The sequence below is a fragment of the Coptis chinensis genome, chromosome 9 (genome assembly GCF_015680905.1).
Source record: "Coptis chinensis isolate HL-2020 chromosome 9, ASM1568090v1, whole genome shotgun sequence".
Lineage (NCBI taxonomy): Eukaryota > Viridiplantae > Streptophyta > Magnoliopsida > Ranunculales > Ranunculaceae > Coptis > Coptis chinensis.
The window spans coordinates 48,374,433-48,396,515 of NC_141464.1; the positions used below are offsets into that span (position 1 = coordinate 48,374,433).

Consider the following 22,083-nt stretch of genomic DNA (forward strand, 5'->3'; position numbering starts at 1 on the left):
TTAGCCATGGACCAAAACCCTCACTTGTTTGGCAACAGACAGGGACCGTAGCTAGTTGACAAAGGTCCATGACAAGTTTCTGCTGCGTTTAGCCACTGTTGAGCTACATTTAAGGGCGTGGCTGGCGCCACGGTCTTCACCATTGGATACTTGTGTGAATGTGTTCCAACGGCTTAAGATCTTCTTTTGCATGTTGTCGTGAATCGTAGGCAAAGATGTACCGTATATATAACATTAATCTCATCTAAAACTAACGAAAAAGAAATGTTTAGCCCAACGAAGATGAACTCGATCAATCAACACTTTCTCTTGAGATTATGAGACAAGAGTTAAAATATCTTGTATTGTAGAAAAAAAAAAAAAAAGTTAAAATATCTTGCTGTTTGAAGTTGGGGACGCACTCGGGTGTCTTCTTCTAACGATTCTCAAAGGTAAGAAATTAGAAATGATATCCTTTGTTCTTTATCATGGTAGTTCTATAGATTCACTCTGGGTTTTCAATATTCATTATGATTCTATGTTTTCCCGAAACTGAAACCCTAGTTCATGAAAAGTGTTGCTTTATCTTAAAAGGCCGCTAATTTCTTGACAATATAGGATTTGAGAAGGGAAATCCGACTTTCAAAAATGTTACTGGTCGAATTTCTTATAAATTTTCAAAATGTTTATTTTAGAAATTAAAGAATAAAAGAAATGGAGCTCATAAATATGAGCTGCGCTATCTGGCTTCTGAACAAGGATTCTCAATTAGAAAACAATTGTAGTGGGGAGATTAACTTGAGTTTGTAACACTTTTTTGATGTTGTAGAAATGTGCGAGCTTGGTCAATTAGAAATTGACGAACTTCTCTTTCTCAACTTTGTCTTTGTTCGAATTGAATGGTATGCCCTCTTTAATATTCATGTGTCCCTCAAAACCCTTATTTTAGAACTGAATTAGTGACTAGAATATCAAAGAAAAAATTAATTACTATTATTATTATAAAAAAAAATAGGTACTCTTGGGGTAGTGAAATGGTTTTCAGGTCGTATTCAACTTGGGTTTTTGTGTTAAGTTACCATAAATTCAAAGGTAAAAAAAAAATTCCTTTTTGTTCTTCTCATATAAATTTTGCAGATTGGTTTTATTGTTTTGATTTGAAGACTTGAATGTCCTTATTAGTTTTGTTTATATTCTTATGAGCCTACAGTTTGTTTTAAACCTTCGTTCATTTGTAAGCGGTTTTGTTCTTGTATCCCTAATTCCTTGTGTATATAGGTTTATGAAAGAGTACAAATATGAATTTGTTGAGTACGATTTTGAGGGGTAAGTACTCCAGATTTGTTTATAACCTACTTATATATATATATATATATATATATATATATATATATATATATATATATATATATATATATATATATATATTCTGCTAGCCTTATCACCAGTAACAGTAGATCTCGCTTGGTACTTAAATGGAAGGTGGAGTTAGGTATAACAATGTTCTAGAATTGAGTATTTCGAGTTAAGGATTGGTACTCACTACTAAGTAACATGGGTAGTCCTAAAGGTGCTGGGAATTGGCTAACTCTATTTATTATAACTGTAAAATTGTTAATTTATATACTGCCATCAATCTTTGAAAAACTTAAGGCTTTGTCCATTTGTTTGTGCCAAGTCAGTTTGCATTTAGTGCCGCCTCTGCTTCCCGAATTGCACGGTCGCTGACGCCTCCACTGGTAATTCGTCAAACAAAGAAAGGCTGTATTTTTCAGCTTTTATGATAATTTGTCACAGGAAGGACCTGTTAAAAATTTTTTTTGCTTGAAAGGACATGTTAACTGTTACTTTCAATTGGTTCATAGCAATGTGTATATTTTTTTTCTTCTTCAGGTTAGATTGGTTCTTTAGTTGAGGATAATTCTTTATGTGAACTTTGGGTTTCTATACTCGGTGAGTTAGAAGTTGGAACCTTTTTTCTATTTGTCATTCATTTTTCCTTAGACGATACACACTGTCAATGCTACTTTTATTTGTGATTGATATATACATATAATAATGGGTCTTGTATATTTAATTGTTCAATATTTGATTGCTTTGGTAGCTTGTATAAATGCTTTGTTTCTACTTGTTGCTTAGATTTCTATCCCTGTGAAATTAAAGCTTTGTTGGCTAGTCAATTTTCTTAGAGAAGCTTCTTATCACATAAACTCTTTCCAACTAGACAGTGGCCTTGTAGTGATTCTCTGTTTGTGGAATTGATGTTGTTGCTTCTCCTGTAAATTACTACCATAGAGTATTGAATTGTAATCTGTTTTTTGCCACTAAATACTTAAGAGAGCTATTAGGTTCATAAGTGGTGTTGCTTTTGGCAAATAGGCAGCATCCTAGCTTTGACGCAGTTTGTTTTCTTCGTATCACAGATTTTCAGACTACCATTAATTAACTTCTCGTTTAATACTTGTTATAGGACACTAGTGTAGTGACCCTAATTGTCTTATTTGAAATTTTATTGTATGATTTTGTTTGTTCTTTACGGTAAAGGTAGTGCCCAATAAGCAATAAGCTATGGTCTTATGTATCAAGGTATACCAAAGGTGTTGTAGTTTTTTCAAGGTATACATAAGGTACTTAATTTGGGACATGATATGGTACTTAATTTCTTAAGGTGAAACGGTTTAATTCTAACATCTCTATGCTCTTATTATGAAGCTCGTAGAAACTGGTAACTGGTGCAGTCGTAAGAGAGGCAGAAGAACTTCGGGGCTAAAGGTCGTAAGAGTTTTAGTTCTTGTGCATTTTCTTTTGATGGGGATATTGTCATATTATTGATTGGTACATCACTTGGGGTACTTTTCATAATTCCAGACTTTTGATGCCAACAATTGATTGCCCCTCCATGGAACTTCAGAGCAAGAGTATGTACATCCCTCACATTTACATGGCACATCACGCACAAGTTTTAATGCACAAATTCACTCTTGTACTACTTTGTTTTTTATATGATGTAGTTTCATGTATTTTCCTACAGTCGTTCTTCAGTTGCTTCAGATAGTCATACAGATCTTGGGAGTGTAGGAGCATTGCCCGGCGAGGACTTGGACTAACTGGGAGGGCCATACCAACTGGAATTAAAAGAGGGAGCAGTAATTCCCACTCGTAAGCTTCCTGCTCCAACATTTTTTTATAAATTTCAAGCCATTCACTTTATGCTAACTGTAAGATCCCTAAATGTAGTTTATTTATATTGAAATTTAACAAGAAGAGTCATATTATCTGCTCAATGCAGATCCTTATACCATGGCTTGTCTCATTTTTTGGCTTATTAGATGTACGCATATTTGCCTAAATATTCTCTTATAGTTACTTTAGATGTTTTTTGGCTTCTTAGATTCACTTGTTTTATATACTCTAATACATATGTAGATGGTTGATGAGATTAACCAATTATGTACGTAGTTGTACATACATCTAAAGCTTCTAAGAGTAGTCAAACAATATTTGATGTTACTTGGATTAAAGATTTGATGATGAAGCAATCTTGTGTAGGGAATCTTTCCAGCATAGATCACACGGAAACTGGTAGCTGTAGCCCTCTGCTTCTGGACGAGGAAAGACGTCGATCGTTAAGTGAAGCTGCTCAGTTTGTTAAGGACTTGGAGACTTGGAGAAACAGGAATATCAATCCCAGCAGGAAAAGCAAGAGGCAACAGCGGTTCCCACTCGTAAGTTTCCTACTCCAACATTTTAATATAAATTTTAAGCCATTCACTTTTGATGCTAACTATAAGATACCTCTGTGTAGTTTACTATGTATTAAAATTCTACAAGGGAAACATATGCTTACTACAGACCCTTATACCATGGCATCTTTTTTAGCATATTAGTCCAATTGTACGGATATTTCCCTTATTATTATCTCACATCAACTTTCAGATGCTTTGTTGTTGCTTAGGTTCACTTGTGTTATAGAACTTAAGTACACATATTGCTCGTTGATAAGATTACACAATAATGTTGTTGTGCATCTACGTTTCTAAGAGTAGTACAGTTGTTGTTGTTGTTGTAATGGTGCTTTGAGTTACAACGGTCCTTGATGAGGTTCTTCCCTTAAAGTTGTTATATATATATATATATATATATATATATATATATATATATATATATATATATATAATCTCCAAATAGGCATCGATGTAATAATTCATTTTATATATATATATATATATATATATATATATATATATATAAATGGAATTACACGATGCCTATTTGGAGATGGTATTGATCCACCAACACTTGATAGAATTGAAATTTCATTTTTTACTTTCTTCTAATGATTTACATGGGTTTTCAATTAGGATTGGATTCTAGCTTGAAGGATTCAACTTATTTATGACAATTACCTTTGTAGTTCTTTCTTTAACGGAATTCAGTTAGTATTAAGTTTTAGTTGCTTGAGTTCAGACCACGTCAAATTCTAAGAACAAATAAAGTGTTTGTTTCTAAAAATTTCTTGTTTCTTTCCCAGCTGATTGTGAAGAAAGCCTTGCTTCCAAGCTGAGTACTTGCCAAGTGTTAGGCCATGTCGGTATTCAAATTGAAGCCACTATCCTGAAGACGAACCTTAAGCTTGTTGACATACATGCGACTTTGGCAGGCCGGGATTGGGATGTTTTTTTTTTCTATTGGATTGTGATATTATCTTATGGATTGGGAAGTATCATTTTAAATTTTTCATGTACATTCAGTCATTTGTATTTTGAAGTCAGGCATAACTCATGATTTTTTAATTGAATGACTTGTATCTAGTGTCATCAAGATGTTGCTTTTTGGTTTTGTATTGTTATGTTTGTTTGTTTTGGATTTGCACTCGAAATACTATTTGTTGGTAAAAGAAGTTTTGGTTTAGTATTATAGATGACTGGTGGTTGTATATAAAACAATAATTATATATATATATATATATATATATATATATATATATATATATATATATATATATATTTTTTTTTTTTTTTTTTTTTTTTTTTTTTTTTTTAATCTAAAATGTTTTAGCTACGGCCAATGTCTGTAGCTATTGTACAAACAATGTGCGTGGCAAAGCAACTTTTGCTACAACTATTTCCACGGCCATTTTCAATGGCAACTGCCACGGCTTTCCCCACGACCATTATCAGTGGGAAGTTGCTACGGCTTGAGTTGTCGCGTGGACCATAGCATTTACCCACGGTTTTATGCTGTAGCTAAACTTTTGGCGACAGGTCGAAACCGCATTGTCTTGCGACAGTCGATATCCGTGGCTAAAGGTTTTTGCCCACGGATTTGGGTCGTGGCTAAAAGTCTGCATTCTTGTAGTGTCTCGTACAGTATGGAGAAAGGCGATGCAAGAAGAACTTCGTGTTCTAGACGAGAATAAAACTTGGGATATTGTTATGTTATCGTATGGAAAGAAAATTGTTGATTGTCAGTGGGTGTTCAGAAACAAGTTTAACAGTGATGGTTCCTTAGAGAGATCTAAAGCTCGACTTGTTGCAAGGGGATTCACCCAAACTTATGGTCAGGACTACAAGGAGACTTTTGCACCAGTTGCAAAGATGATCACGTTTAGAGTTCTTGTATCACTAGCTGTAAATCAAGACTGGAAATTATTTCAGATGGATGTGAAAAATGCATTCTTACATGGAGATCTTAAAGAAAAGTGTATATGAGCATCCCACCTGGACATCCAAAGGAGACTAAGGTTGGATTAGTATGCAAGTTAAAAAAGGCTATCTATGGACTTAAACAATCTCCACGAGCGTGGCATGCCAAGCTCAGTTATGTTCTAGCTATGACCAACCTTAAGCGAAGTGATGTTGATCTTTCCATATTTGTTAAATATAGCAGGCCAGGCTTGGTTATTGTTCTTATTTATGTTGATGACATAGTTATCACAGGTGATGAGCATATCGAGATTTCTAAGGTCAAGGAGTTACTGCACAAGAAATTTTCCATAAAGGATCTGGGTATTATGAAGTACTCTCTTGGGATCAAAATTGCTTATTCAAAAAGAGGTATATTTCTAAATCAAAGAAAGTATGTGTTGGATCTTTTGAGTGAAGCAGGAAAGTTGGGGGTAAAACTATCTGATTCTCCAACTGACAGTGGAGCCAAGTTAGACAACACCGGTGATCTTCTTATTGACATTGGTCAGTATCAGCGATTAGTTGGTAAACCAATATATTTAACTATTACTTGACCAGATATTTTTTATGCAGTAAGCTTAGTTAGTCGTTTTATGTAGGCTCCAAGGACTCCACATATGAATGTAGTTTCTAGACTACTGCAGTATCTGAAAGGGTCACCAGGCAGAGGTATTTGGATGCGGAAAAATGGGCATACATTTATTACTGCTTATACAGATGCTGATTGGGCAGGATGTCCAGTTGATCGAAGGTCTACTTTCGGTTATTGTACCTTTGTGGGAGGAAATTTAGTCACTTGGAAGAGCAAGAAACATAATGTAGTGGCTCGTTCCAGTGAAGAAGCTGAGTACATGGCTATTACTTCCACCACCAGTGAAATCATATGGCTTCGCGTTCTTCTGAAGGATTTGTGTTTTGGGTTGAATCTGCCAACTACACTTTACTGTGATAATCAAGCTGTTATGCATACTGCTGCAAATCCGGTGTTTCATGAGATAACTAAGCATATTGAAGTTGACTGTCATTTTGTGCGTGAAAAAGTACAGTCTAACATTGTCACTACCTCCTTTGTTCGAAGTGATCAACAGCTTGCAGACATTTTTTTCCAAGGGACTTCCACCTTCCAAGTTCCATGATATTCTCTCCAAGTTGGGTTCGCTGGATATCTTCGCACCAACTGGAGGCAGGGGTGGATGTAAAAGGTTGGTGACCGGGCTCTGCCCCCAAACTTTCCCCCCAAAAAAAAAATAGTAGTATGCACAGTAGCCCATAGATGATAGGCCCACAAGTCACAATCAATTATAGTTTGGTCTTGTCACGTTTGCTGTTTCTAACTTCCTATTACTCTATTAAAAAAAAAAAAAAAAAAAAATCACAACTCACAATAGGGGCCCACAAGTCACTATCTCTCTATCACAGTTTCTCACAACTCACAATCCAAGATTCTCAAAAAAAGTAACACCGAAGAAAAAAAAACAGAAAGGTCAACAAAAAAACTGAACGCACTGCGGTCGTATTACACTTTCGTGATGCTTGTTCATAAAAAGAAAATTTTGTTCTCTATTATTATCTTCTTCCAAATGGGGTTCCAATTCAGCGCCTAACCTATTTATCATTTTATTTCATATTCGGTTATTCATTAGCTAAGGGCTAAGGTAAATTGTTTTGTATTATTCCTATATTTTTTATTTCGTTTTTGTTTTTTAATTTTCAAATACTAATGTATTCTCTACTTGACTTATTGTCTTGTTAACTTATAGTTTATATTGGAGTATTAGATTGTCATTTAATTTTTTGTCTTATTTAATTAGTTGAATATTATTGTAGTTATTATTGTGATATATATATATATATATATATTTTGTTTTTAGTATAGAGCAAACTATTGATTACGAAATTATTATGATCTATCTTAGGTAAGAATGTCTGAACATCAAGCTCGTAAGAAAATGAAAACCATGTTTTCCTTCTTTAAACCCAAAGATGTCACCCCGAAAAATGATGTAACTTCTACATCATCTAGTCTTGATATTTCAAGACTTGATAGAGATGGCCAACCTCCTTCACAAGTTCAAGTTGTTGAAATTGAGCAAGTTGAACCTTCTCCTCAAGCCCAAAGAGTTAGTGTTGGAGAAGTTGAATCCACATCTTTATTTGAACGTGATCTGGGTAAACGTACTCCAATATATAATTACCCGGTTAATCAACAAGATGATGTTCGACGAGCTTTTCTTGGAAAGGGGCGTTGGTTACTTGAACTCAGTGAGAAAGAGTATCCATCCACCATATTCGGAAGGCAAACTCGCCGGTTCAACTCCTCTTGGTTCACACTATTTCCTTGGCTAGAGTACTCACTCCATACGGATAGAGCTTATTGTTTACCATGTTTTATATTTGAAACAAATCCGCCGAAGCATCCTGCATTCACTGTTGAAGGTTTTAAATGTTGGAAGAAGATTAATAATGGAAAGAAGTGTTCCTTTTTGCAACATGAAGGAGGTCCATGCTCACCTCATAGGTCGGCGATGATAGCTTGTGAAAATTTCATGAATCCTTCTCGACATATAGATAATGTGTTAAATACATTATCTAAAGAAGAGGTTGTTAAGAACCGTTTGCTAGTCAAAACTATTCTTTAGTGTATTCAATTTCTTGCACTACAAGGGATTTCTTTTAGAGGCCATGACGAGTCCAAAAAGTCAAAAAATGGTGGAAATTTCAAGGGAGTGTTGGGATTTGCAGCGATGTTGAATGACAAGGTTGCAGAATTATTAAAAGATGCTCCGAGAAATGCTACATATACCTCACATTCAATTCAAAAGGCACTTTTGCATATCTATGCCGATAAAGTGAGAGAGAGAATTCGTGAGGAAATTGGTGATGCAAAATTTTGTGTCCTTGTTGATGAAGCACAAGATAATTCAAACAAGGAGCAAATGGCGATTGTCCTAAGATTTGTTGATAGAGGTGGTTTTGTTAGAGAGTATTTTCTTGGTATTGTTGGTGTTAAAGACACTTGTGCTTTAACTTTGAAAGAAGCTATATGCAATATCCTTGCTCGCCATAATTTGCATATTATAAATATGAGAGGTCAAGGTTATGATGGTGCTAGCAATATGCGTGGTCAATGGAATGGATTACAGGCATTGTTTCTGAAGGAGTGTCCATATGCATATTATGTGCATTGCTTTGCACATCGTCTACAACTTGCTCTAGTTGCGGCTTCTAAAGATGTTTCGATGTTTGGTTGTTTTTTCCAAGTTGGCTTCTATTGTTAATCTTCATATTGCCTGCCGTAAGCGGGGAGTTGGAAGATACTTTCGGAAAAATGAAATTGATATCTTTGGTAGCTAGTGGTGAACTTGTTCTTTGGAAAAGGAGCTAATCAAGTTTCTACTTCGCAACGAGTAGGAGATACTAGATGGAGTTCTCATTTTGCTTCGGTTTGTAGCCTGAAAGAGATGTTTGATTCAATTTGTATAGTTCTTGAAAGCGTCATGAAGAACGGGTCAAGCAACTAACTCTATGCGTGGAGAAGCTAAAGGTGCTATTCTTGCAATGAAAAGTTTTGAGTTTGTCTTTCTTTTTCATTTATTGCATAAGACTATGAGAATTACTAATGTCTTATGTAAAGCCCTGCAAGAAAAGTCCTAAGACATTTTAAATGCTATAAGCTTAGTCTCTAGTACGAAAGCACTTCTTCAAGAATTAAGAGGATCTTCTTGGGACGCTTTCCTTAGTGATGTGATTTTGTTTTGCAAAAAACATGACATTGATATGCCTGATATGGGTGCTCGACACATGGCGGGTACAGGTCGTTCTTGCCAGTAGAAAGATTACATTACAGTTGAGCACCACTACCGCGTCGAGTTATTTAATGCTGTAATAGATTACCAGTTGGTGGAATTAAATAACAGATTTCCAGAAGAAACAATAGAGCTTCTTTATCTTAGTTCTGCTTTGGATCCGAAAGATGCTTTTAAGTCCTTCAGCATTGATGACATTTGCAAACTCGCAGAAAAGTTTTATTGTGGAGACTTCACGAAACAAGAGATACATCATTTGAGAAGTCAACTGCAACATTACAAACTTGATGTGCTCAAGCATCCTCTTTTTCAGAAGTTGTCTACCATCTCCGAATTATGTCAAAGACTAGTTGAAACAAGAAAGATCAATATCTATTATTTGATTGATAGATTGATTCGTCTTGTCTTGACACTTCCTGTTTCCACGACAACTACAGAACGAGCATTCTCAGCTATGAAATTGCTCAAAACACGACTTCGTAACAAGATGGGGGATGAATTTCTTGCAGATTGCATGACTATTTACATTGAACGGGAATTTGCTAAAGAAGTTGATTTGGATGCAATAATAGATGTATTTGATAAGAATCCACGCAGGTCAAAACTTCACTAGTGTGATGCTAATGTGCTATGTTATTCTTTGCACATTTCTTTATTATATTTGTCTAGGTTTATAGTGAAAACACTATTTTGTCCATTTTGGGTAATGTAATAAAAGCGATAATTCTTTTGTTTATCAATGCTAGCTTATTGGTTCCTAAAAAAATCTTTAAAGATTAACTCCATGGCAGCCCCCCCTTATCTAAAATCCTAGATCCGCCCCTGACTGGAGGGGGAGTGTGGAAGAAGAAAGAGAAGGTGCGAGTTGCGCCCTTGGCCAAGCAAAGTCGAGGGCGGGGCACGCTCAATCTCCTAGAGGTTCGTCAAGACAAGAGCACGGGTCACGCCTTGACCAAGACTAATATGAGCGCGGGGCGCGCCCTAGTCGGTTTTGACAGAGATTTGTCAGATTCGTATGTTTTCTATAAATGAAAGTCTCAAATCCTTTTAGAAACATGAGACACGAATATGCACTCATGTTGTGCTATATAAACACCTCTGTAACACAAACCAAACTCAATTAAGCAAAACCTTTCTTCTCCCGTGGACGTAGGTTGCCGCATTGGCACCGAACCACTATAATTCTTGTGTGTTGTCTCTTAATTAGTTGTTTAATTCTATATATATATATATATTGATTGTGAGAGAGATTAATACCCCATAAAAAGCCAGGGAAATTGAAAAGTAATGAAGTGAAAATAACCTACTTCTAATGAGCTTACCTGATGCTATACCGAAGAACGACCATTTTCTTTGCTGTCCAATTGGAATTTTGTGAATAAATATGGAAGCAATACTAGTGGGCAGTGATCCTATCTGGTTAGCCTAGGATCCATCTTTTGTAGCATTTACCAAGATCAGACCAACTAATCCATTGCGAAGCTAATCTTTTAGCTCGCTCCAAATGCTTTTTCTTAACAGTTACTTACGCTATTCATCCTACAAGTCTAGAACAGAAAGATTAGCACTATCCGAGGAGATAAAGGATACTTACACGTCCGTAAACGAGCTTTGGTGTGTGTCTTGGAATTTTAACAATGTTCTAAATTCCTAAGGAAGCTGAGGTGTAGCGGTTGTCTTACCTAGAGAGACCTATCTTTCTGCTGATTTTCTGAGCGACGACACCCATATAAATAACTAATACGTACTGTGTGAACAAATATACAAATTGTTTCTTGTCCATAAATTGATCAAAATCCCAACGAAGCGATGGATGATACTACAGATCAAAATGCAACAAAACAATCCGGTAGACTTTTTCTTGCATAGGGATGTAGTAACCAACAAGAGGGAAGAAAGCAACATGCAATGCAAAGTTCGTTAAAAACACGAAAAGGCATAACAATTGCTAAAAAACACTACAACCCTGAATGGAAAGGTTATTTTGGAGAATTTTGTTGGTTTTCAATAAAATACAAAGATTTCTGACTATCACCTCACTTGCTTCCATGGGACTGATAACGACAAGGAGTCAATGTTCCTATCCTAGCTACTTCGGTTTAGCAACATCAGCATCACATTTTGTCAACATTGCTACCCTTCTTCACTGCACTTGCATTGCTACTTCATTTGGACCTGAGCCTTTATGATAACTAGTTTCATTTGTATCCACATCTCCAGAAAGAGGGCTTTTCAGAGGATCCCATTTAAAAACTGATCGGAATTCCCAGAATGGTGTGGGTACACTGTATATGGGGTGGGGTGGGGGTGGGGGTGGGGGTGGGGTTGCATAATTTTCCTCCACCTTGTTTTCAGTTTTTACTTTAAAAGTTTATATATTCGAAGTAGGAGGTTATCTGATATGCAAATACCTTTTTAGTGGGAGCCAGGTCAGTAGTGCCAGAGCCACTAATTTAGTTGTAGGGATAATCCCTATTAATGTGGTATCCATTAGACTGACGTTTAACATGTCAAACCGAATCTATAATGTAAGTAAATATGAAATAAATTTTAATTCATTATCTATGATGATTAGTTGGATGCAAAATACCAGTATCCATTAGCACCCTTGGTCCTAAGCAAATAAGCAATGAATGTGATCTAGGAAAGTTGCCTTGCTTTTTTAGCCATGAAATCCATGACTTCAGCTTCAGTCAGATTGTTGCTAGGTTTTCTCACAACAAATGCCATGGGAATTTGCCCTGCATCTTCATCAGGGTACCTATCATAAGCAATGCACACATACGAGTCAGTAAATAACCAAAATAACAAATAAACGTAAATCAAAGCAAACTGGGTTCAATAATCACAATTTGCACAGTGATGCATGGACAAGGCATTATCATCTCGCTAAGGACCTTCATAAACATGTTTAACTAAAAGAAAATAATAGATTGACCAACTATGATATTAACTCGAACTAACCTACTCCAGCGCTAAGTTATCTCTGCTTAAAGTTATATATTGATTAATTCAACCCTCTTATTTTTTAAAGTTTAGAATGTGGAAATTATTAAATTGCTAATTTCTCAATAAGCTCGAATTTATGTTAAAGATCAATTCTATTAATATATTAGAGGCTCATATATGTCAACACTCCCCCTCAACGGTCTCGCTGGACCAAATAGAATGACTGGACATACCATGTTAAATTGCCGATTTCTTTATAAGTTCGAAGTTATGTGAATGGTCAATTCTATTAATATATTAGAGGCTCATATGTGTCAACACTTCCCCTTAGCGGGATACAGATAGAAAGACTAGACGGACTGGACATCTTCAGACCCCTCAGCGGGACACAGGTAGAAGGACTGGACATCTTCAATCCTACTGGAAATACACAGGTAGGAGGACTGGATATCTTTACCTGGTAGGAGTTGAACCCGAGACCTCTCAGAAACCAGTGGCTCTGATACCATGTTAAATTGTCAATTTCTCCGTAAGCTTGAGCTTCTGTGAAAAGTCAATTCTATTAAAATATTAGATGCTCATATATGTCAACAGAAATTATCTAAATTTTTGTCAGGATGTTCTCCACGGTTGGGAGATCATTCTCGCCAAATTTAAGAATTCCCTTTGTTTTAGGTTCGCCCAATGGGTCCTTGTACAACCCTGTGTGTGTGTAATATTCACAATTAAATAGATTTAAAACACTAGTGGCTGCATTTGGAAGAAAAATCATGTAATATATAGTAGTGGACGATGCTAAAGGAAATATGTGTTTGCTAAATTAGATCAATATAGGTCGGAGTTTGCCTAATGTAAGAACCTAAAATCTAAACAAATTAAATTGGTGAAAAATGTAAGATTACAAACACCCACTCACTCTTCTCTCTTTTACACTCTTTTCTCTTTCTCTCTTCTTCTTACTGTGCGGCCCTCTCTTCTCTGTTCCCCTCCCCTTCTTTTTATACCCCTTTCCCTCGTATTCGGATCGTCCACCTGTCCCCCCATCTATGGCCCTCCTTTTTACCGTACATAGTCCACGTCCGCAATCTAGGGTTCCGCGGCTGTGTTCTCATGCTACCTAGGTTATCTTATTAATCTACCTTCCATTCTATGTCCCGCTGGCTTAGTCTCCTTTCCTTTACTGGGTCACCCCAATCTAGATCGTCCATCTCTCCCTACATCCCTCGGTTCACTTTCCAACCGTACATATGCAACGTCCGCTGCTTATGGTTCCGCGGACTCGATCCCGTACTCCCCTACTTCCTTTACTACACTGCTCCTCTTTCTTCTCCGCTGACCCAGTCCACTATCCACTATTAGGCCACTACAAATGCCCCTTCTCGACTCCGTGGCAGAATTCCCATTACTACATTTCTTTTCCAAACGAGGTCATTTCCCTTCGAGATGTGTGTGATGGGATGGGTCATCATCACGCGTGTTTTCTGCGGCGCCTCGTTTCTCGAACTTCCACGTTTCAGCCTTTGGCTAGAACTTCTGCCAACTCTTCGATTTCCTCACTGCCTTAGAATTTACTCTTTTGCCCTCCATTCTATTTAAACTTCGCTCTTTCTTCTTCCTTCCCCACTCTATTTTCAGTTTTCCCCTTTCTCTTAGCCTTCCTCCCTATTTTACATTCTTCTCTCGATCCCTCACTGGTTCACTTGCTTCTCCCTAGCGATATCACCAGTGGTGTGCTATCTTTCCGTCCGGGTTCTTCCTCCAGGCTCATCATCTCACTCTTCCCTTCGCTTGGTAAGTTTTCTAAGCTTTGTCTTCTTTAGTTTGTACTATTTTTGTGCTGGTTCCACATCTAGAATCTATTCATCTTCTTTTCCTATGTCGGGCCCCGGTTCGGTGCCTCATCCTCTTCTCATTCTACTGAGGTAGCTTCTCCCCCCTCTTGATCCTGCTGCGGCCCTCTCTACCTCTGGCCGCTAGGGCACTCTGCTACCACCGCCATCTAGATATCGTAGACCTAATTTGGGCGCTATTAGGGCTACCTATGGGATCCCAGCTGACATAGAATTGGAGCATATGCCCTCCGTCACCCACTACTCTCACTTGGTTCAAAAAATCTTGTTGTTACTGTAGGCTAAATCGTTGCCGGTCTATGGCTTCCCCTCACTCGTCTTGATGTCGAGGTGTGTAACCATCTCAACATTCCCCCCTGCCAAGGCATCGGTAATTTTTGGCGGATTATGTATGCCGCGAACTCATATAACAAAACTGGCGAACCCAAGATAAGTAGCCGTGATATCTTCTCTCAATACTACCTCAAGAAGAGTACTAAAGATGTAGGTGTCGGGTACCAGTCCTTTTGCGTACATCCTATGAAACAAACATTCCTCCTCCGTGTCACCACTTCCGACAAGGTGTGACATCACTACCCTCTATATGTATCGGGTAACTTTCTATCCGCGGACCTTCCTTCTAACTTAACACTTAACAATCTCGCCTTCATCACCAGTGGTGGGTATCCTAGATCTTTCCACCTTCCCTGTTGCGCTATTCAAGTTATCTGCTAACCCACAGTCTCTCTTGTTTGCAGGTTGGCGATCAGACTCCAAATCCCAAATTTACACTCAGATCACTTGCCCTGTTTTCCAAAAACTTCGCGACCTAGGCTCTGCCCAAGCTGATTAGCTAGGTATCCATCCCACTACCGCGACTCCATTACTGCCCATCCCCGACCTGCGGCGTATCAGCGATCTATCCGCACCCTTTTACCATCCTCCCCTCCTAAGGAGCGGAAGCCCCAATCCTCTCCACCTCCAAGGTCTAGGCCCCGCCCCCATACTTCACGCCGTCAGCCTCTTCGAACTTCCTCTCACTCCCCCGCACCCCTTGAATCTTCCGATCCACCCCGCCCTTCGGCACAAGAACATATCCCATCATACCATTCCATCTCCGCCTGGGACGATCAATATACTTCTCCTCCCTCCCCTTCCGCTAACATGGATGTTCATAAGCAAAAGTTGTTTGATAGTGAATCTGATGAGGATGAGGTGATGGAAGTTCCCTCCAGCGGAGTTCCAGCTCCTGTTGACCAGCCTCCTTCCAAGAGGCAGCGGACCACTACATCTGAAGAGCCTACCCACAACACTTAGCGGGACTCTGCCTCCACAGAACAAGCTCCGGCCTCTTCACCCTGTTGTCTCCTCACCCCGCACACGCCAGCATGGCAAAGAACTGGTTCCGCCTACCGCCCACTCCTTCGAACTTGCCGTTGCAGAGGACTTCCGTCCTATTTTCAAGGTGTGCAACCGTATGGTAAGCATGTCGGACTCCGCTCTGGACAATGCTGTCGTGGCCTCCTCCTTGTTCTATAATGCTCACTTGCCCAAGGACATAGCCTATGCGGATGGGGGGTCGTTCGACCAACACCGCACCTCGTTGTACACCAACTGGGAAAGGGTACAACTTTATTTATTTATTTATTTATTTTTATCCATCTTCCTTTTTTTTTTATCCCAGGTGAGCCTGGACATCTCTTTTATGATCCGCGGCCTGTTCAATGCCAAGACGAAGGTGACCGCCTTGGAGCAAGAACTTAACGGCCCCATTGGCTTAAGAGCCACCTATGTCGGACTTCAATCTGATCTGGCAGCTGCCAATTTGGCCAAAGTCAAGGCATAGGATGAACTTACGTCTGGGGAGTCCTCTCATCAATGGTACATGGACACGGTCAACAAGCGCCTGAGCCGTCAAAGGGAAGTGCTCCTCCACCAACACCATCTTGATTTAGACGCCCTCACCCTTCAGCACCAGCAGACCACAACCGCCCTCAGCCAGGCCCATAAGGATGCTACCTCCAAGCTGCTGGAGCAGCATCAATCTAATATGATGATTCTTCGCGACCGCTTCAAGGCCCTGGCTGACAAGAGGGTGACCAGGAAGATCCAGGAAGAGTTTGAGCGGCTCACACAGGAAGGCCGCCTTCTTCCTGAAAGACCTGCCACCCCGGTGATCGACTACCCCAAAGCCGTCGTAGAAGGAGCCTCGGCCCCTACTGTCACTCCCGAGGGCCCTGTGATAGGCGAAAATACCTCCCCTGCAGCTGTCCCTGAGGAACCCATCGCTGCAACTGTTGAACACACTACCGAGGAGACGATGGTTGATGAGTCCAACTAGGGAATGCCCTAGATCTCTTTGTAGTAAAAAATTGGTTATTAACTCGCGATTTGCTTCGCCCATGTTGAGTGATTTTAATGTTTGATTATGCTTATCATGCACGCTATCTTTTTATCTTCTTGCTTTATCTACTTGTCTGATTTGCAAAGTATCTGTATATGTACATCCACATATCTCTAGTTAGTCCTTTGCGCGCTCCTTAGAGCACTCTTACAATTTTCACCCCCGAAGCTTTCCTCATCTCACTAGGCCACTTCGCCGTCTCTATTGAGTTGTGTGGTGTGCCCGGTCATGTGGTGCGGTCCGATGTAGGCCAGCTTCTTTGCCCCTTGTATCTCTTGCATCCATGATCCGTGGAGGGCTTATCCCACTCCGTGGGCTCGATCAGGCTCTCAAGCCTATTTAAACAACTCCTCTTGTTCCAGGCTCTCCCCATCCCTAGTGTCAGCAAAGGGTTCATCCCCTCCGCTGTGCATCTCTGATCTGCGGAGGGCGCATCCCACTCCGTGGGCTCGATCTGGCACTCAAGCCCGTTGGAACAACTCTTCTTGTTCCAAGCTCTCTCCATCCCTAGTGTCAGCGAAGGGCTCATCCACTCCGCTGTCTCTCTCTTTGTTAATCACTGAAGCTTGCTGGGGCCACTCTCTTTGCCTCATATGCCTCTTGCATCTCTGATCCACGAAGGGCTCATCCCACTCGGCGAGCTCGATCAGGCTCTCAAGTCTGTTGGATCAACTCCTCTTGTTCTAGGCTCACACCATCTCTAGTGTCAGCGAAGGGATCATCCCCTCCGCTGCCTCTCCCTCCGATAAACGTCGGCGCCCATTGGGGCCACTTTCTTTGCCCCATGTGTCTCTTGTATCTCTTATCCGTGGAGGGCTCATCCCACTCCGCAGGCTTGATCGGGCTCTCAAGCCTGTTGGAACAACTCCTCTTATTCTAGGTTCTTCCCCTCTCTAGTATAAGCGAAAGGCTCATCCCCTCCGCTACTTCCCCCTCCAGTAAGCGTTGACTCCCACTGGGAGGGCCACTCTCCTTGCCCCATGCATCTCTCATATATCTGGTATACAATTCCCATTCTCATTAAGACATCATACATAGCAAACACATTTCTGTTCACAAAAGTGCTATGGTTTTATACATTTACAAACAGCCCTAGTCCTCTGCTCTGGACTTTCCTTACATTGCTTTGTAATTTCAGTACATTCCGTTGTAAATTTTTTTCAACATTCTTATATTCCAAAGCTTTTATATTAGCTTGCCCTTCATTGTTTGTAGCTTATAAGTTTCAGACCCTCCTACTACCACCACGGTGTACGACCACTTCCAGTTTGGGCCCAACTTCCCATCCCTTTCTTCCTTCATGCTCGGAGTCACCCGGCGGAGCACCCATTCTCCTATCTTGAATTGACGCGGCTTGACCCGCTTGTTGTATTGCCTCTGTAACCTCCTGTGATACTCTTCCAACCGAATGCAAGCTGAGTCTTTTTTTTCCTCTGCCAAATTCAAGTCCCCTGCCAAGATGCGCCAATTCGATCCCTCCTCCACAGCCTTGGTTCTCATGGTAGTTGCCACCATTTTTGAAGGAATCATAGCCTCGACGCCATATGCTAAGGCAAATGGGGTCTCCTTGGTGGTTGTCCATGGTGTGGTTCGATAAGCCCAGAGAACATGGTTCAAATCGTCGGCCCACACTCCCTTCTTATCTTCCAACTTCCTCTTCAGGTTGTTCAGTATCGTTTTGTTGGAAGATTTAGCCTGTCCGTTACCCTCGGGGTGGTAAGGGGCCGAGAACCATTGTTTCACCTTGTATGCTTGCAGAAACGCCGCCACCTTAGATCCTGTGAGCTGTGTCCCATTGTCCGCAATGATGGCATACGGTAACCCAAACCGACATATGATGTTCTCCCATAGAAACTTAATCACTTGCGTCTCTTTCACCTGCTGCAAAGGGACAACTTCTATCCATTTAGTGAAGTAGTTTGTGGCTGCCAACATGTATCTCCTTTTGCCGCTATCCATGGACAATGGTCCCACGATATCCATCGCCCACATAGCAAAAGGCCACGGACTTGAGATGTTATGTAGGGGTTCCGCTGGGGCGAAGATCAACTGTGAAAATCTTTGGCACTTATCACATTTCTTAGCGAATTCCACCGAATCCTTCTTCATATGGGGCCAGAAGTAGCCCTGCGTCAAGAGTCGGTGTGCAGTAGTCCTTCCCGCATAATGGCTCCCACAATCCCCTTCATGCAGTTCTGCTAGCACCTCTGACGCTAGCCGCGGGCCTATGCATTTCAACAAGGGCCCATTGAAGCTATTCCGAAGACAAATTCCCTTCCAAATGTAACATATATCTGCGGGCCTGCATTTCAATCTTCTTTTTTCTTTCTTGTCTGTCACCTCATTTCCCTCCAAGAAATATTTAATGGGATCCATCCATCCCCCCTCTTCTTCTATAACCTGGCACACCTCTACCAACTCCTCGGTGCTTGGCTTCTCCAATCTTCCTACCCGTATCGTTCTTTCTTCTAACCCAGGTATGGCTGCAGCCACGTACGCCAGGGCATCCGCATGCGTATTCTCACCACGACCTAGATGTACAAACCGAAGCTTCTCAAACTTGCTGGACCTTTCGCGCACCACCTTCAAATACTTAGCCATTCGTGGACACCGAGCTGCAAACCCTCCATTAGTCTGACACACCACTAGATTTGAGTCTGAATACACAGTCAGTTCCTTTACTCCCAAATCCTTGGCCATTCTCAATCCCGCTATCACCGCCTCATACTCGGCTTTGTTACTGGATGCCGCGAACCCCAGTTTCATGGTCTGTTATATTCTGTTATTATCAGGTGTAACCAACATAACTCCTATGCCGCTGCATGCGTCAGTGGCAGATCCATCTGCGAACACTCTCCATCCATTCTTCTTATCCCAAGGGTCTAGTAAGTCAGGCTCCCCATCCCCCTCCGGCTCCATGACCATCTCTTCTCCCCACGTGGGATCCTCCACAGGGAACTCCGCTAGAAACTCCGCCACCGCCTTCGCCTTCTCCGCTGTCCTTACCTGATATTGTATTTGATAGGGTTATACACTAAAAGCATTACTTTTGTATTAACTCTAATTATTTATATTTTGAATGAGAATCATATAGGCAAATGTTATGCATATTATATATGTTATTAGTTATATGCATGTGTCTAATACTTTATGTTGTAGATGATATGGTGTGAACACAGAAGATCATATCATCAGTACCTTATAAAGTATAAGTAATCGTTCACAACCTAGATGGATTTGGACAAACCATTGGTACGGTTGTAGTATAATCTGGTATTAGTCTATCTTGACTATATGATTACATTAGTACACTTTGTGTGTATTGAACAGGACCAAGTGAGGTTGTTTCTCTTTATACTGACTATATAAGAGAACAAAAGCCTCTGTTATTATGGATGTTTGTCCTCTTAATCCGGATATAATAACGGGCACTTATGTACATTGTACATTACTTTAAATCATCAATGAGTGAGATTCATTTGTAAATCAACAAACTCGATGGATTGGGTAATGACATTGTATGTAAGGTGTGCTGTTGATTATAGAAGGAATCCGTGACCCACAGGAAGTTGGGTTGATGATGTCCCCTTGAGGAGCTCAAAAAGATTGTCATGTAAACCCTGCAGGTGGATTTATTCCGACATGACAATGAGGTTGAGTGGTATTACTCAAGGACATAAGAAGTTGATTAATGTAGTTGTCAGTAACTTGACTTAATCAACGGACATTCGATATCTTAAACATGGGGAGATCAACGAGCATATAATATGGAGCCCATAAATGCTGACACGTAATTTGGGATTAGGGCGGTAGTGCAACAATGGCCTTTAGTGGAATAAGCCATTTGTTGATGGACTTGGGCCGTGTGTTCTGGCCGAACATGGGAAGCCTAAGCCCGTCAGGAGGCCCAACCCTAATTTCTCCTTTTGGTCCCTGTTGTAGCCTATAAATAGAATCCTTTTTCTCTTGGCCGAAATAACATTTCACTGGATTGAAAAGAGAGGCAAGGAAAGATAAATCCAAAATTGGATCTAGCTTTGTGAGAATGAAGGGGGTTGGTAGATCGTTGCCCACACAATGTCCAATCTATTCTAAAGGAATACAACAGAAGATCAAGGGGTTGATTGTTGATTCAGATTCATAGCTATTGGATTCTTAGAGTTATCACTAAGCCGGATTTACAAGTATATTTTCCTATCCAAAACCGTGAACCCCATTAATTCCACTGCGCGTGGGTTTTTGCAGTTTGTAGAAATTTGCATTATGAAATAACGGTTCCTACAGTATCTCGTATGCACTAAGCATCACGACCCATTTCAACATTCTTCCTGACTTTTCTGTCCTTAATGCCTGTTTGAGTGGCAAGTTTGTCACCACCACTACTGAGTGTGACTCGAAGTAGGGCTTCAGTTTTAGAGCCGAGAAGATCAACGCCAAGGCATACCTTTCAATTCTACGTCTCCACGTCCAGCAATGTTTTGCTCTAAAAATACACCGGCTTCTCCACCCTGTCGACCAGATGGACAAGCACTTAACTAATTGCATAATCGGTAGCCCCCAAGTACAAGTACAACTTCTCCCCCTATTTTGGTCGAGACAACAATGGAACTTTGCCCAAGTACCTCTTCAACTCCTAAAACGCCTCCTTGCATTCCGATGTCCACGAGAAGTCAAGGGTGCTTCTCAATAACCAATACAATGGTCTACATTTATCAGATGACTTGGAAATGAACCTATTCAAAGCCGCTACCCTGCCCGCAAGCCGCTGTACCTCTTTGACATTCTGCGGAGAAGGCATCTCTATCAAAGCTCTTATCTGTTCATTATTTGCCTCTATTCCCCGATGAGTAACAATGTAGCCTAAGAATTTCCCTGTGGTCACTCCAAAGGTGCATTTCTCTAGATTCAACTTCAAATTGTACTTTTGCAGTATCCCGATTCTCCCTTAAGCCCTCTAAATGCTCCTCCTCCGACATGCTTTTTTCAACCATATCATCTATGTATACTTCAATCCCCTTTCGGATCTTGCTCTCAAACATTTTCTCTCCTAACCTTTGAAAAGTGGCTCTGGCATTCTTCAGCCCAAACAGCATCCTTGTATAGCAGTATGTGCCACCTTCTACCACGAAGGCTGTTTTCTCCTGATCCAGTCCATACATCGTGACCTGGTTATACCCCATGGAGGCATCCATAAATGAGAATATTTTGTATCCTGTTGTCCTATCCACCAGCTCATCTACCCGCGGCATGGGATAGCTATCCTTCGGACACTCGACATTCACATCCGTAAAATCGATGCACATACGCACCTTGCCATTCTTTTTAGGTACCACAACCACATTTGATAGCCAATTTGTGAACTCCACTTCTCGTATTATTCTGGCTCCTTTTAACCGTGTAACCTCCTCGCGAATGCTCTCTGCATGCTT

The 22,083-nt window shown here is 40.4% G+C and overlaps 1 protein-coding gene, 1 long non-coding RNA gene and 1 pseudogene across 4 annotated transcripts in view; 2 read left to right on the top strand and 1 right to left on the bottom strand.

The window, feature by feature from the left end:
• Window positions 1-331: 331 nt before the first annotated feature.
• On the top strand, window positions 332-3,699 carry LOC147476414 (uncharacterized). 3 transcript variants are annotated; one of them, XR_015208834.1, is made up of 7 exons: window positions 1,512-1,549; window positions 1,662-1,718; window positions 1,873-1,932; window positions 2,692-2,751; window positions 2,848-2,897; window positions 3,011-3,138; window positions 3,529-3,699. It is a non-coding gene; the product is annotated as an uncharacterized LOC147476414 (long non-coding RNA). The 3 variants fall into 3 exon arrangements; XR_015208832.1 differs by lacking the exons at window positions 1,512-1,549; window positions 1,662-1,718 and adding an exon at window positions 332-431; XR_015208833.1 differs by lacking the exon at window positions 1,512-1,549 and having other exon boundaries at window positions 1,610-1,718.
• Window positions 3,700-7,588: 3,889 nt separating this feature from the next.
• LOC147476415 (uncharacterized) lies at window positions 7,589-8,944 on the top strand (annotated as a pseudogene).
• Window positions 8,945-12,081: 3,137 nt separating this feature from the next.
• The window catches only part of LOC147476416 (4-coumarate--CoA ligase-like 9), a 52,030-nt gene continuing 42,028 nt past the window's right edge, over window positions 12,082-22,083 (bottom strand). Inside the window, exon 9 of the mRNA XM_086585722.1 lies at window positions 12,082-12,233. Within this exon, the coding sequence (XP_086441848.1) occupies window positions 12,113-12,233 (121 nt within the window). The 3' untranslated portion in view covers window positions 12,082-12,112. The remainder of the gene's footprint in view (window positions 12,234-22,083) is intronic.